The sequence below is a fragment of the Urocampus carinirostris genome, chromosome 11 (genome assembly GCF_059441175.1).
Source record: "Urocampus carinirostris isolate Australia breed hairy pipefish chromosome 11, RoL_Ucar_1.0, whole genome shotgun sequence".
NCBI lineage: Eukaryota > Metazoa > Chordata > Actinopteri > Syngnathiformes > Syngnathidae > Urocampus > Urocampus carinirostris.
Genome location: NC_142359.1, coordinates 19,740,484 through 19,757,014, shown reverse-complemented (window position 1 = coordinate 19,757,014; position 16,531 = coordinate 19,740,484). Strand labels below are relative to the sequence as shown.

Here is a 16,531-nt window from a genome sequence, read left to right as displayed (position 1 = left end):
AAATGACGTCACAATCACGCGACGCTTTGAATAAACTTCGCCGGACCTGCGACGTACTCTCTTACGCATGGCTTACAAATTACTTTTAATTGCAATCATATGTGAGACTTTTTATGTGTTGAAACACGTCGTTTTTTTCGGGAGTGGGGATGTATATTTAAATAATCAATGATAACAAAGCGAAACGTTTAGTCAGTGCCTTTTGCGATACGACGTCAACCTTTAACAAATGGATGATGGCGAAAGTGTCAAGATCGATAAAGATACACTCTCAAATAATCTTGATATTCCTAATAACAATCCAGTGGATGCTGACAAAGAAGGCCAAGGAGTCACCATAAAGCAAGATTTGTCCAAACGCCAAAAGAAGAAGCTTCTAAAGCAGCAGAAATGGGAGGAGGAGAGGGAATTGAGAAAGTAAGATGGTAAACAGTAATGTACTGGAATTGACTATGATTTGTTGTATATGTGCTCATTTATTGTCGGGGTTTCATCTAGGGATGTGTTAAAGACAGACGCCAATAACAGGGTTTAAACTCTATGCCACGTTTAGAAAAACGTTTAGAAGTGTGTCTTTATATTTCTTTAAAATTACAACTACCAGGAAAGATATCTCCAAAAAGTAGTTTTGGGGAGACTACAGTTTTACGTTACTTAATCCATCAATACTTTGTCAGTTATTACTTGGATGGCCATAATAACAAGATATTTTACTGACCAACATGTATGCATATGTACTGTATATCATTATGGGTGTTCTCATGTGAAAATGCATAATCTCAGAACATTATAAATGTTCCAACACTAAATGGCACACATGCCTTGGCTGAGAAAAAATATATCAATCGTTCCTATCAAGTAGGATGATATTAGCTGTATACATTAGTAGCTAAAATGAATTAAAATAAATGTACAAATGCCGATGTATAAAGTGGAAACTACATTGAGCAAACATGGGACGATTACAGCCATGGCGGTCTCTTATAGCTGCACACGTGAAGCAAAGTTAAGGCTTGCTCAAGGAGTATTAAACATTAACATACATCCAGCATGTAAGTCTTGTACAGAAAAGTCACACATTAAGTCCTGATTAAGACTCCTCTGTGGACTGTGTCCAGCTGTTGATCAATAAGCCAACGCTTTCAATCATAATTTAAACTTTGTTTAAAAATACACAGTGCATCAAATAAAGGATTCTATACATTTACTCACTAAGGTTCATACAATCACAATAGCCTGTAAACATCTGGAACCATGCGACTGTTTCCCGTGTATAATCCAGGGTCGCAGGGGGTTCTGTGGGCAGGGGACACCCTGAACTGGTTACCAGGACACACCGAGACATACAACCATTCATACGATTATTCACACCTAGGGAGGGACAATTTGGACCAGCCAATTAACCTGACATGCACGTTTTTTGGAATGTGGGAGGAAACCAGACTGCCCCAAAGGAAACTCACGCAGGCTCAGGGAGAACATGCAAACTCTGCACAGGGGGCCGTGGTAGCTGGAAATGAATCCTGGACTTCCGCCCTGTGGGGCTGCACGCTAACCACCCATCCGCCGTACCACCACTGATAATATAATGAATTATTATTAGATATGTTGCAATGTTTATTAGTGTGGGATAGATCATGCCTACAGTGCTATTCAAAATAAAAGTAGTTTGATTGAAGGCAGTCTGTGCTAATTTGCCAATACTAGCAGTGAGTAGAAATATTAATCTTTGGTTTAATTTTGAATTTCTGAGTTAGTGTTTTACTCCATAAAGTTTTGCATGTTTAGACTTTTCAAATTGATACCTGTTTAGGAGGCACAGATGTCTTAAAATGTCGTTTTTTTATAGTTAAACATAATAGCAAATTAGTCGTGAATTCGCAATTTAAAAATGTTTAAAAACGAATCGTTATCCTAATCAGGTTTGCGATTTTATTTGAAACAAATCATGTCGTTTTTCAATACCTGCCACGCGCCGTCTGGAATCAATTCCAACTAGTGCCCTCTCTGAGTGGAGTTTTTCCATATTCACCCTGTGCCCGAGTGGCGGTTAAGTTTAAGGTTTAGTAAACCGGGTGGACACATACGTTGGCCTGGAAAGGGATGAGCGCCACCAGGTACAAGACACACCACAGGAAACAGTGTCCTTATGACTTTAGGGGTTAAGGGATCCACCCTAATATTTATATTGATATGGGACTATTCTTATTTCATAGATTTGAAATAAAACATGCTGAAGAATAACCTTTCTTCTGGATAGCGAGTTTGGTGGTTTTGTTGAATTTAGTTTTCAAATATATGGTGTGGCTCTCTCAAAAAATCTTTTTAATAATTTTTGCTTTTATGGCTCTTTGGGTCAAAATGTTTCTGGACCTCAGATCTAGCTCTAATGCATAACTCAATGTGTCATATTGCAGACAGAAACGTAAGGACAGGAAGCATCAGCGACGCCTGCAGAAACAGAACAATCATCCGGAAGAAGATGGCGAAGACCGTAGGGCCAGGAAGCGCCCACGACGAGACTTGACACCAACTACCTTCAGGCTGGTGGTGGACTGCAGTTTCGACGATCTCATGTTAACCAAGGTGAAACGGATCCATCCCAACCTCTGCTTCTCATCACTCAGTCGTCCCATTTTCTATAGGATGTGCACAAGCTTCACAAGCAGATCCAGAGGTGCTACGCTGAAAACAGGCGAGCCTCACATCCAGTTCAGGTGAGCTGTCTCTCCCTTAGCGCATTTTTGGTAAGATACTACAATGCTCAGGGAACTAAAACAGTGTTTCTTAACTGGTGCGTCTGAGTCACGGACCCATTTTCAGTGAGACGCAGGCTTTTCCCTGAACAAAATAATACTAAGAAAAGAAAAAGAAATATCTGAGGGTGTATATATTTATTAATACTGTATTAATAAAGCAAAACATTCTCTGTTATCCCATTAATTACTCCAAATTCATGTTAGGTTTGCAGCTTATGCGGAAATAAGTACCGCTTAATTTTCTCCAAAGCACATTTTTCTGTATGTACCTATTTATGCGGCGTTTCTGGAAAATAACTGCTACGGAAAGGATTGATTTCTACACCCATAGTGAAGTGTTGATTGTTTGGGTTTGGTGGGTGAGGTTTCTCTGTTAAAAGTACATAATTTGAGTTGTTTTGAAATGTATGGTTGGTTGGGTGGTTGGATCCCTTAACCACTAAGGTCGTAGGGGGATCATTTCTGTAGTGAGTCTTGGGCAAGTACAGCCTGGTGGCGCCCGTCCCTCTCCAGGCTATTTGAAATATCCCACAGTATTTGCACTTTAATTTCATGTCTGTGCATTTCGAGTCTGTGTTAACATGGCTTAATCTACTGAAGTGACGTGTTTTTTGACTTTTGTTAAAACTGTTGCTTACAGAGAATGTTATTACTTAAAGTTGTTCCGGTTTTGCTGGTCATTTTTTATGAACAGGAATTTAATCTTCTATTTCGGGTTTAATTAGCTTCATCCTTTCATTCAATAACTTTCAGAAGTGGAAATTTGTACTTGATTTCGGTCCCGGCTTGTAGTAAAGGGGGATAGTGGGTCCTGAAGTCAGACCAGTTAAGATCTAATGGGTCAGTTGGTTTGGGGTGGTTGCTTATCCACTTCACATCAGTTCTGCCGCAAATAACTGAAAATCTGCACTATGAAAACATCTGTGGTGACAATGTTTTATGTAAAGGGACAGTGTGTATTAGTTGACCTGTAGATATCGCTGTATGGTGTAGTGCAACTGAAAACAGCTCAACTTATTCGATTTTGTCATATTTTTGCGACCATTAGCTCAATTGTTTGAATATGCTAACATTCAGAAATTACTGAAAATTTTCTAGATTTTTTGCAATCGGCGCAGATTTATCTGCTCTTAAACATGCTGTGCCTTTCAGAGACAACTTAATGTTGTCACTGCTGTTTCCTACAGACATGCTCATTGTTTCTTGACATGTTCCGTTTTGCGAAGTAGACAAGAGTGCTACATCAGTCTCTGCCTTAAAGGGACAGTGTGTATTTTTTGACAACTCGATGTCACTGTATAGTGAAGAGTGATCGAAAATAAGTGTTAACAAGCACAAGGAAGAATAAAATGTACGGCGACTCAAAGTGACTAAAACATCTCAATTTTTGGTCAAGCATTTTTTTTCTTTTTGGGTACCCGGCGCAGCAAGATGGCAGACAATTATGTCAGTCCCCTTTTGGTGTGGCTCATATTATGTAAAATAATGCTTATTTCATGAACAACAAGAATTAAAAAAAAACAAAACATTCATATAATAATGAATGGCGCAGTGGTTAGCGCGTGTGCGGCACAGTTCTAAGGTCTTGGGAACCTCCTGTGTGGGTTCAAATCCAGCTACCGGACTTACTGTGCGGAGTTTGTATGTTCTCCCCGTGCCCGCGTGGGTTTCCTCCGGGCACTCCGGTTTCCTCCCACATTCCAAAGACATGCATTTCAGGTGGATTGGCCGGTCCAAATTGTCCCTAGGTGTGAATGAGCGAGCGAGTTGTCTGTCCCTATGTGCCCTGTGATTGGCTGGCAACCAGTTCAGGGTGTCCCCTGCCCTCTGCCCGATGATTGCTGGGATGGGCTCCAGCACCCCTGCGACCCTACTGAGGATAAGCGGTGCAGCTGATGAGATGAGATGAGATAATAATGAATGTATTTTTGCTTATCATTTAGAACAATTTTGTTCTTTTAATGGATGTTTTTTACCACTAGGAGGTGCTAAGTAACACATAGTGTCCCTTCTGCAATGAGAAATTGGGCGTATTTTAATTTGACATTAATGTGTAATAAATGTCTCCCCTTTTTCCAGTTTTATCTGACAAGCCTTGGAGGACAACTCAAACAAAGTATGGATGAAAAAGACAAAGGATGGATCAATTGGAAAGTGAGTAGACTTTGCACTGTTATAAGAGAAGAAATTAAAGACTTACTCTTAGAATTTTTCAAGAACTAAATGTATGTTTTGAAAAAAAAAAAAGGAAATATATATATATATATATATATATATATATATATAAAATAATGACTGTAAATTCTAGACTACATGCTGCTACTTTTAGGCGATATTTTGTGTCTTTATATATATGCTGCGGCTTTTTCGTTTTTTTTTGTTTTTTCGCAGCGCCTCAGAGGAAAATGGCGAGCTGCTCTTTTTCACAAAGTATGCGCTCCAAATACAAAATCCTGCAGTGACGTCTGTAAACATTTATGACGCCCTTTGAGAGAAATTACTCCATGGTTTTGCCAACACTATTCAAAAAAACAGGAGAAAAACGGGCGGTTTGACAGTACTTTACTCAATATTTACAACTTGCTCATATTTCAACTTTCTACCCACAATTTAAGTCCTCAATTTATATATCTAAATTAAACAACAGTGAAAGTTGCCTTTTGTATCATCTGCGTCAATGTCAAATTGTTGAATTTTTCCTTTTTTCAAGGTTTGCACAGGTGCTTGAAATCCTTCAAAATATTTGAGTTTTAATTTTGTGTTGTCAAGTATTGAAAGTGCATGAGTTTTGGGTGAAGTTCTTATAAATGCTTGAAATTGTAGCAATGTTTCTCAACAAGTCTACTTAAAAAATGACGCAGACACTGCTCTCTGGTGGCTCAGCTTTTTCAATGCTGTTCTTCCCTCGTGTTATACGGCAGCTTTTATTAGTTTGTAAGGTATTGTCCTAGGACGTGTCATTTCCCCCTATGGGTTGTGCCCATCAAGAGAGGTGTATTCTACACCAAAACAGGGCACTATGAAATCTGTATTGGTGCAAGGATTATGTATCAATTATGGACATTTAGCATATTCGCCTAGCACGCGAAAGGTCCCCATTTAAATAAGCGTGGAAACATTTCTTGGCCTGGAGAGGGATAGGTGCCACCTGGCTGTACTTGCCCACGACACACCACAGGAAATTGTGCCCCTACAACCCTATGTCACGAAATGGAGCGGGAAACAGAAAAAAAGGACCCATTCGCGTTGACGTACTCACAATTTATTGGGGGAAGGATGAGGAGGATGCGCACACTCGATCCGGGGATCGATGGTCGCGGAGTGGATTAGAAATCCAAACAAAAGACAAGTTGTTAAAAACAAACAAACGGATCAGACCAAAAACAAAACAGGATCAAATACGGGCAGATTCACAGAACAAGGCATTTAACAGGTTTTAACAGAAGTCTCACGGAGTTTAACCAGGTTTAACAAACGTTCCAGCCACGCGCAGTACAAAGGAGCGCGCTTAAGTACTCCAAGAGCAATCAGTCCAATGCGTCTCAGCCGGTGTCAAGGGGCGGGGCCAGCTGGGCGCCATGACAACCGTGCAGGACATGACACCCTAGTGGTTAAGGGATCAAACCAACGGTAAATGTTTCCGTAACTTAGTGGTTAGCACAATCGCCTAACACTTGACAAGTTGGCCTGGAGAGGGATGGGCGCCACCATGCTGTACTTTCCCACGGCACACCACAGGAAACTGCCCCTACGACCCTCGTAGTTCAGGAATCAAGCCAACCAGTTAACAGTAAATATATCCGTAGTGCAGTGGTTAGCACATTTGCCTAACACGTTAAAGGTTGGTCAGGAAAGGGATGGGCGCCACCAGGCTGTACTTGCCCACAACACACCACAGGGAAATTGTGCCCCCACGACCCTAGTGGTTAAAGGATCCAACCAACCAACCATATCACAGTAAATGTTTGCCTTGTAAATATTTCCGTAGTGCAGTGGTTAGCACATTCGCCTAATACGTGACAGGTTGGCCTGGAGAGGGATGTGTGCCACCAGGCTGTACTTTCCCATAACACACCAGAGGAAATTGTGTCCCTACATCCCTAGTGGTCAAGGGATCCAACCAACCAACCAACCAACCAACCATATAACAGTAAATGTTTTCATAGTGTAGTGGTTGGCACATTTGCCTAATACGTGCCAGGTTGGCCTGGAGAGGGATGGGTGCCACCTGGCTGTACTTGCCCATAACACACCACAGGAAATTGTGCCCCTACGACCATAGTTGTTGAGGGATTCCACCCACTGATCATTCTGGGTCAAATCTTTACTTTCTGCAACTGAAAATGTAAGTGATGGATTTAAACTCTAAAGATGTTATTCTACTATTGCACAAGCTTCTTTGCATACAATGCGCCTTTCTTGCTTGTGTTTGAAGAAGGAGGAAACAGGATAACACCTTATCTGCGGCGAGATAAGGGACTTCTCTGACCGCAGGCCCACCTAGTTTTGTTTGCTATAGATAACATGTTATCGTATAAACAGGTCTCAACTGTTTGTTTTGTTACTCCCCTTCCCTTAGCAGAGGAGACCTTATGTAAATTAGGGCCTTCCGAACACAATAAATAGACAAGGAGCATAAGAATATTTCAGAGTATCCAGCAGACTGCCTTAGGGTAGACTATGGATATTTCTCCTTGCAAGTAAATCAAATATCACGTTCTCTCTGTCCTTTTTGTATATAGGTTTTGTACATCTGTTGGGTTAAACCTGACAGTAAGCTAAATATTTAAGTCATTTTTACCCAATACCTATATGTATTGTTTAGATCTCCAAATATAGTTGTAATTTATTCAAGATTAAACAAAAAAATACAGTGGGACCTCGGTTATCGCGTTTAATGGGGACCAAAACCACCCGCGAAAAGTGAAAATCTGCGAAGTAGCGGCGCCCCTTCAAAAAAAAAAAAAAAGATTATTATTTTTTTTTAGACCCGGTTAATGGGGACCAAAACCACTCGCGAAAACTAAAATTCTGCGAAGTAGCGACGCCCCTTCAAAAATGCTTAAAAAAAAAAAAAATATATATATATATATATTTTTTTTTTTATAATTTTATTCTATTATTATTATTTTTTAGACCTGCGAAGCTCTGAACCCGCGAACGTGGAACCACGAAGTAGCGACCTCCCTTCTAAAATGCTTAAAAAAATAAATAAATAAAAAACTTTACTTTATTTTATTATTATTATTTTTTAGGCCCGCGAAGCTCTGAACCCGCTAACGTCGAACCGCGAAGTAGCGAGGTCCCACTGTATTGATAAATGCACACCAAGATTAAAATCGCAAATTTGAATCGCAGATATGTATTTGTCTCTGCAAAACACATGATTCCCACTGGTTTTCTTATATTGGTACTGGAGGAATTGGCAATTAGATTTTGAAAGTCCTTGAGTGCTTGAATTTGGCCATGAATAAGGTGTATGAACCCTGTTCAAATGATTTATTATGGCAGGATATTGACATCAAATCGGAGCACTATAGTGAAGTAATGGCCAAGGAAGATCTAGTCTACCTGACGTCCGACTCCCCCAACGTACTGACGGAACTGGACCCCAAAAAGGCCTACGTGATAGGCGGACTGGTGGACCACAACCACCACAAGGTCTGGACCATAATGCAGACAGCAGCATCCTGCTTGCCTTTATTTATATCTCACATGCGTATTTTTGCAGGGGATCACTTTGGAGCGGGCTGAGAAACTGGGAATCTCTCACGCCCAACTTCCCCTCAACAGCTTTGTCCAGATGAACAGTCGCAAAGTTCTCGCTGTGAACCACGGTACAGAGACACGTTCCATTCTTACTTTCTTGTCGTTGGGTTTCAATAGTTCGACTTTTTCCTCCTCCATTAGGGTTCAGGCAGAGGGATATCCGGGATTTTACGGGTGCTTGAAATCCATAGAAATGCTTGAATTTTGATGTTGTGTTTTCAAGGATTGAGAAGTGCTTATATTTTGAGTGCTTGTAAATGTTGCACAAATTCAGTGGCAGCCTACTTACTCGCTCATTCACACCTAGGGACAATTCGGACCAGCCAATTAACCTGAAATGCATGTTTTTGGAATGTGGGAGGAAACCGGAGTGCCCGGAGGAAACCGACCCAAGCATGGGGAGAACATGCAAACTCTGCGCAGAAAGGCTGGTAGCTGGATTTGAACTCATGACCTCAGAACTGTGCCACAGACGCACTAACTACTCAGCTGCCATGCCAGCGAGGCGTTAATATGAAATAGTAATTACAGGGCTTTTACCGGTGATTGAAATCCTTGAAAATGCTTGAGTTTGAAAAGTGCTTAGATTTTGGGTGCACTTCTTGCAAATGCTTGAAATTGTTGCCGTGTTTCTTAACAAGTCTTCTTAATAATGACGCTGGCACTGCGCTCTGGCGGCTTCGCTTTGCCATTGCCTTTCTTTCCCTGTGATTAACAGCAGCTGCTATTAGTTTGTATGGCATTTTCCTGAGAAGTGCCATCGCCCCTATGAGTCAGGCTTAAGAGGTCTGGTGTATACGGTACATAAAAAGGCAGTAAGAAATGTGAATTAGCAGATCCACTAATACATCTGCTATTTACATACATGATTTATAATCCTGCATTTGCATTCATCACGACATAACATTTTAAGATCTCGAGTAATTTGTGAATATGCACAATACGAGTGTACATTTTTTTGAGACATATCTTTTCCTATATAAGTGTTGGGTAAAAATGAAGGTCATATGTAGCTTACATTTTCAGTTACAGGAAGTTCTTCCCTTTACAATTTACTACTGGGAAACGCTACCTTAATATTTGCATGGCCCATAATAAATGTCCAGAATCGATACATGCAGGATTAAAAATCACATTTGTTGATCTGCACAATAGATGCTTCACACTGAATTTCATCTTTTAATGATACTGGAGAAATGAGAAAATTGGCTTGGAAAATCCTTAAAAGTGCCAGAATCTGTCCATGAGAAATGAGTGGGAACCCTGTGTATTTCCGGTCAGTGTTTGAGATCATCCTGGCGTACGTGGACAAAGGCAGCTGGCAGGACGCATTCTTCTCCGTGCTGCCTCCAAGGAAAGGGGCCAAGGCTGTGGCCCCTGATGCAAAAGATGCTAACGGAGATGAAGAGGACCAACAAGAGAGGCACTCGGACAACAAGGTGCCCCAACCGAGCGATATGTGAGTCTCCAGATCTTGCAACCAGATCACCACACGGATACGTGTGGACATCTTTTGGGTTTTATTACTCGGTTCGACTGTCAAACGCAGCTTTGCTTTTGGTTTCTGTATTGATTTTTATTTTTGCCCGATTGTGCCAAAATTGGTTTTCTAGTAGTTTGGCATCACTGCTGTGTATGTGTCACAGGAATGAAGTTACAATATTGAGTTGGGGAAAGGAGGAGCGGAAGTGTTTTTTTTTTTTTTTAATAAGAAAGTACATTGTGGTATTTTCAACTAATAATCTTAACACTTACAAAAGTTAATCAGGGTTAATCTTGGTTATGTCGCTCCTCCTCATTCCTTGTAAAATTTCAGTTCGACACATTTACTCTTGTGAATTGTTTTGCTTTTGCTCACGAATTCAAAATCAATTTGCACCAAATAATGCAAATTACTTGCCAAATAAACAATATTTTGGGAACATTTACTATGTTTATTTTTTTCTTCTTCTACTTGTATACAGTGGAACCTCGGTTCTCGACCATAATCCGTTCCAGAACCCTGTTCGAAAACCGATTTGTTCGATCACCAAAATCATTTTTCCCATTAAAAATAATGTAAATCGTTTTAATCCGTTCCAACACCCTGAATGTTTACCTTAAATGTTTAACGTAAACATAAAGCTAACCCAGGCTAATCGTACGTTCGCGTTATCGTAATGTTCAGTACGAAAGATTACGCTAACATGAACGTGCACAACAAGTGGTGAGCGGTTCATTAGAAAGGGGGCTGTATCCCGACACCCTGAATGTTGGGCACCGTTCCAACACCCTGAATGTTTACCTTGAATGTTTAACGTAAACATGAAGCTAACCCAGGCTAATCCTACGTTCGCGTTATCTTAATCTTCCGTACGAAAGATTACGCTAACATGAACGTGTAAAAAAAAAAAATGATAAAGAAAATAATTATGCATAGGATTTCTTACCTTTGTGGTGGTCAGCAGAAGGCGCAGGTGGACGGTGGGGAGAGGATCAGACACTCGCACACCTTCATATTTTGCTATTATTTCTTTCTTAAATGCAATAGTTGTACGCACTACTTTTCTTTTTTCACCTGTAGCAACTTTGCTGCTTGCACTGACTTTCTTCGGAGGCATAATTAGGGGCTAAAACACTTGGTACACCTATATTAAAAGCGAAAGCAAAACGAAGCACGTCCGCACGCGATAACAGTTGGTCACGAAAAGAGTCATCTACACCCGTACGCCGCTCAGCATCGCACCCTAGCGTACGCACTCACGCATTACCGGCGTTCGAACTCCGATTTTTTTGACTGAACAGCGAAGCAAGAATTTCTTATATTTTTGGTCGGTCTCCTATTTGTTCGAACTGAGAGGAGTTCGAAAACTGAGGTTCCACTGTATTCCTATTCTTCTTAGTAAGATTTGTTTTAACATTAAAGTATGATTATCAATAAGAGTATTTTTGCCACACTACTTTATTTTTAATGTCTATTATTTGACCGCTTGATGTCGCTGTATTGTGTTGTGCAACTTAAATCAAGTGCTAAAAGTAACAAGGAAGAATATAAACTATAGAGACTCAGTGGTTCAACTGCACCATTTTTCCTCAGCCTTTCCATACATTTTTTGTTTTTTCAAGGTACCGCTAGCCGCAAGATGGCCGACCATGTTCGGCTCACTTTAGGTGAGGCTCATGTAAAAGAAATGCTTATTTCTCAACCTACATGTATATAAAAAAATGCAAGTTTATACATAGTTGTAGTCTCGCAGGGGGTAGATTCTTAAGGTTTAAGAATCCTCCGTTGAAAAGGAAAATCTACGGGGGGTAGATTCTTAACAGAAAAACCCTGACAATTCTAGACTCTATCAGGTAAACAAGCGATGTAAGAGCGTGATCACGATAAAAAAAAAAACAGGACGTCTGTGTGATTGAGAAAGAGCGAATGAAATATAAAGTTGTCTCTGGGCAATTGTATTTTATATATAAAAAAAAAATAATAATAATAAATACTCAATGAACTCCAATGTGAAGACTGGAGAGTCATTTATAGGGAAGATCCAACCGCAATCGAGCCTCTGTGTTACTGGATAAGAGTGAGAAATTTAGGAAAAATATAAATGAGCTATTTAGATGCGTTAAATCAAAATAATGCCAGAATAATACCGAAAAAGATAAAATATTCCTGTTTTCAGTTCAAAAAATTGATAAAAAAGGACTGGGAAGACTAGGAAAAATCTAATTGAGTGAATTGGAATAGATTAATTTGAGATAAAGGCATTTTTATACAAAAAAATATTGAAAAAAATTGTTTATAAATACTTTTTTTTTTTCAATGAAAATGGAAAAAATTGATTGAGTGGAATTCAAATGAGTAAGATAACTCGTAGATAAATACATGCCATTTTCACATTAAATAGGTGAAGCTAAAATAGTAGATTTAATTGGTTTAAAGGAAAAAACAAAAAAGAAAGAGAAACATAAAGGACCAATTAAATGTTAGGTTCAAGTCTCCAACATTTATAATAAAACGCTCTGAAATAAAAGAATAAAGAGAATCGGTTCTTTAGAATTGGTCATTTTATTAATCATCATTATGAGAGCCGCGGAGACCAAGCTGTTACGAATCTCCTCCTCGCTCGCTCTGAAGACGTCTCCGAACCTCCCTTCTAATATTAAGGTTCTTGGAGAAAAACAACTTGAGTTATGGCATGCACAGGTCAGGGTGCACCCACTGGGATGTGAAACAGACTCGTCAAGTCAAGTCAAGTCATTTTTATTTGTATAGCCCTTAATCACAATAAGTCTCTAAGGGCTTCACAGATTAGTACACTATGTTACACAGACTATTTTTCAGCCGACAAGAAGAGTAGGTTATTATTCATATGCAATGGAGTAGAAGTGAGTTTTAAGTTTAGATTTAAACATTTCCACTGAGGTTGCAGATCGGATATCAGGGGGAAGAGCATTCCACAGCACCGGTGCCCGGATGGAGAACGCTCTCGAACCAGCAGAACACTTCTTTGCTCTCGGGATCACCAGAAGACCGGCACTCTCAGATCGTAGGCTTCGGACCGGGACATAGGGGCAGATCAGATCTGAAAGATAAGAGGGAGCAAGTCCATGTATGATTTTGTACAATACTAAGAGAACCTTGAAGTCACATCTTTGACTAACTGGGAGCCAGTGCAAGTTAGCCAAAATCGGTGTTATGTGATCGTACTTTTTTGTCCTAGTTAAAAGCCTCGCTGCGGCATTTTGTACTAGCTGAAGAGACTTGATTCTGGACTTCGGGAGACCGGAGAGTAGTGCATTACAGTAATCGAGACGGGAGGTAACAAATGCATGAATTATAGTTTCCGCATCAGACTGAGACAGTATTGAACGAATTTTGGCAATGTTACGAAGATGGAAGAAAGCGGTTCTAGTAATTTTCTTTGCATGCATATCAAAGGTTAGATCAGGGTCAAATATGACACCTAAATTTTTAACTGAGTCACTCTGTGTGATGTGACATTTGTCAATGTTCACAGCAGTTTTTGAGAATAAGTCACGGCATTTAGATGGACCAATGACTAACATTTCGGTCTTTTCAGAGTTAAGAGGCAAGAAATTGAGTGACATCCACTCTTTTATCTCAGTGAGGCAGGCCTCCAAATTTCCACAGTTTAGTGTGGAAGATTCCTCCAACGGAAGATAGAGTTGAGTGTCGTCTGCGTAGCAGTGGAAGCTGATATTGTACTTGCGAATAATGTCACCTAATGGAAGCATGTAAATGTTGAAAAGAAGGGGGCCAAGCACTGAACCCTGCGGAACACCGCAGGTAACATTAAATGGCTCAGATGTCATTTCACCATATTTAACACAGTGCGTCCTATCTGAGAGGTAGGATCTGAACCACGAGAGGACGGTTCCTGAGAGACCAATCCATTTTTCCAACCGTTCTAGTAGGATATTGTGGTGCACTGTGTCAAAAGCAGCACTAAGATCCAGCAGCAGCAAAAGTGATGAAGCGCCAGAATCCATTGACATTAGGAGATCATTTGTTACCTTGATCAGAACTGTCTCAGTAGAGTGGTTAGCCCTGAATCCTGATTGCATGGATTCAAAAAGGTTATTCTCGGATATGAAAGCATTCAGCTGCTGTGCCACTACTTTTTCGAGTACTTTAGAGAGGAAAGGTAGGTTTGACACAGGTCTGTAATTACTTAATATTTCTGGATCAAGGTTGGGTCGTTTAGTGTGGGTTTAATAACGGCGGACTTAAAAGCTGTTGGTACTACACCTGAGGAGAGTGATATGTTTATAATATTTAGAACTGAAGGTCCAAGGACGCCAAAAAGACTTTTAATAAGTGAACCTGGGAGCGGGTCGAACTGGCAAGTTGTCGGTTTGGCCGCATTTAACACCTGTTTGAGATCATCAAGTGACAGTTCACTAAAACCGGCCATTTTCCCAAGGCAGCCACCCTGTCGTGCATCTGTAAATTTCAGTCCTTAAAAATGTGTGGTATTAATAATTTCTTTAGCAATTTCTTCCTGTATGCATTGAATCTTCTTAGTAAAGAAGACCATTAAGTCCTGAGCAGAGTGTGTCGAACTATCTGCGATAGTCTGTTGCCTTGTAAGCGATGCTACAGTGTCAAAAAGGGCTTTGGGGTTTTTCTTTTGAGACGCAATCACCTTAGAAAGGTAGGCCGATTTTGCAGAGGCAAGGGCCGCTTTATACTTTAACAAGCTGTCACACCAGGTTTGATGGAAAACCTCAAGCTTGGTAGCGCGCCATTTTCTTTCCAATTTCCTGCATTCTTGTTTAAGGGTTCTAGTTTCATCAGTAAACCAAGGCGTGCGTCTTTTAGGACATGATTTTAGTTTTATGGGCGCTATTGAATCCAGCACACTAGTCAGGGTGGTATTGAACTCATTCATGAGTGAGTCAATCGAGCCATTGTATGTAGGAAAGGACGCAACTGCTCCAGGAAGGAGTTCAAAGAGCTCAGAAACTGTGCCAGTGCTTATATTGCGTCCGCTAAATACTTCAGCTTTTTTAACACTACACTTAGCTTGCACCTCAAATGTAACTAAATAATGATCCGAGATAACGGTAGTACACGGTAACACCATAATGTTTGAGGTTAAAACTCCTCGAGTCAGAATCAAGTCTAGCGTGTTCCCATTTTTATGGGTTGGCAAATCAACCAGTTGATTAAAGCCAAATGCATCAATTAGAGACCTAAACGCAATAGTAAGTGAATTGAGTGGGGAGTTCATATGAATGTTAAAGTCTCCCATAATTATAATTTTGTCTGCATAGGACAGACAGAAACAAAAAACAACCTTGAAGAACAGCTTAGGCTGAAAACTATACAAAAAGGGCTGAGAACACTTATAACATATTAATGTAAACTGTAGGATAAATATATGTATATAACTCCAACAATTATTTGCCCTCATGTAAGTTTTAGATCAGGGGATGTTGTTATAATAGTCTGTGGTTTGGAAAAATCTGTGGTCTGTGCAGCCCTTTGAGACTCTTTGTGATTAAGGGTGTCACAAATAAACATGACTTGACTTCTTTTAAATAGAAACCCCTATTTGGCCCAACCTCACCTTGACCAAAGCTCCTGGCCCTCCCCAAAATAATGGCAGATATGTATTTTTCTCTGCAAAATACATGATACATGAGTCTGATTCATACAGGGTTGATAAGGGTGCTTGAAATCAGAGAAAATGCTTGAATTTTAATGTTATGTTTCAAGGATTGGAAAGTGCTTGAATTTTGGGTAAGGTTCTAGTAAATGACATGTTTCACAACGAATCTGCTTAAAAAAGGACATTAACACTAGGGATGGCGGGATGAAGCCCCGTGAATGTATGGAGTCTTTTGGGGCAATTGCTTTGCCAAAAGCCTGATCCATCGAGGCCTCATTTAATATCTCATTTAGCAGTGCTGAAATCTGTTGGTCATTTGATGTAACACAGATGTTATGTGGTTGACAGGCAACAAACCGGTAAATATGTGCAAGTTAAGTCATATTTATTAGTGACACCCTTTATCACAAGGGGTCTCAAAGGGCTGCACAGACCACAGATTATTGAAAACCACAGACTGTTATTACACCATCCCTGATCTAAAACCTACATGTGGGCAAGGAAAAACTCAATAACTTAGGCATGAGGAAAATGAAGAAACCTTGACAACGGACTGCACATGAATAATGTTAGTTTTTTCCATTAAATATTGTCCGTATATTTGTCAGTTGTATGTTCAGTAACTTGATGTGCTTGTGTCACTGGGACACACATTTGATCGAAGGAATAGTGAAATGAAATGAAATGATCTGCATTTATATAGCGCTTTTCAAGTCAATGACTCCCCAAAGCGCTTTACAATGTGCTACACATTTCCCAATAGCGGCCTTGCAGCCATCTAAGGCGCTAACCTGCTTATTGGGGGTATTAGGGGTTCAGCGTCTTACCCAAGGACACTTCGACATGTAACACGGGCTAGCCGGGATTCGAACTGGGATCCCTTGATCC

The 16,531-nt window shown here is 40.2% G+C and overlaps 1 protein-coding gene across 1 annotated transcript; it reads left to right on the top strand.

Annotated features, from left to right (window-relative positions):
* Positions 1–10: 10 nt before the first annotated feature.
* Positions 11–10,456, top strand: trmt10a (tRNA methyltransferase 10A). Its single transcript, XM_088346858.1, has 7 exons — positions 11–417; positions 2,418–2,586; positions 2,646–2,717; positions 4,839–4,913; positions 8,271–8,420; positions 8,491–8,596; positions 9,810–10,456. The coding sequence occupies exons 1-7, from the start codon at positions 230–232 to the stop codon at positions 9,989–9,991; spliced, it is 942 nt and encodes a 313-aa protein (XP_088202984.1). The 5' UTR covers positions 11–229; the 3' UTR covers positions 9,992–10,456.
* The last annotated feature ends 6,075 nt before the right edge of the window (positions 10,457–16,531 follow it).

Coding starts and splice junctions, on each gene's coding strand:
- trmt10a (XM_088346858.1), top strand. CDS start 230: ATGGATGATGGCGAAAGTGTCAAGATCGATAAAGATACACTCTCAAAT. Junction 2,718..4,838: donor GAGCCTCACATCCAGTTCAG/GTGAGCTGTCTC, acceptor CCCTTTTTCCAG/TTTTATCTGACAAGCCTTGG. Junction 8,421..8,490: donor TGGACCACAACCACCACAAG/GTCTGGACCATA, acceptor GTATTTTTGCAG/GGGATCACTTTGGAGCGGGC.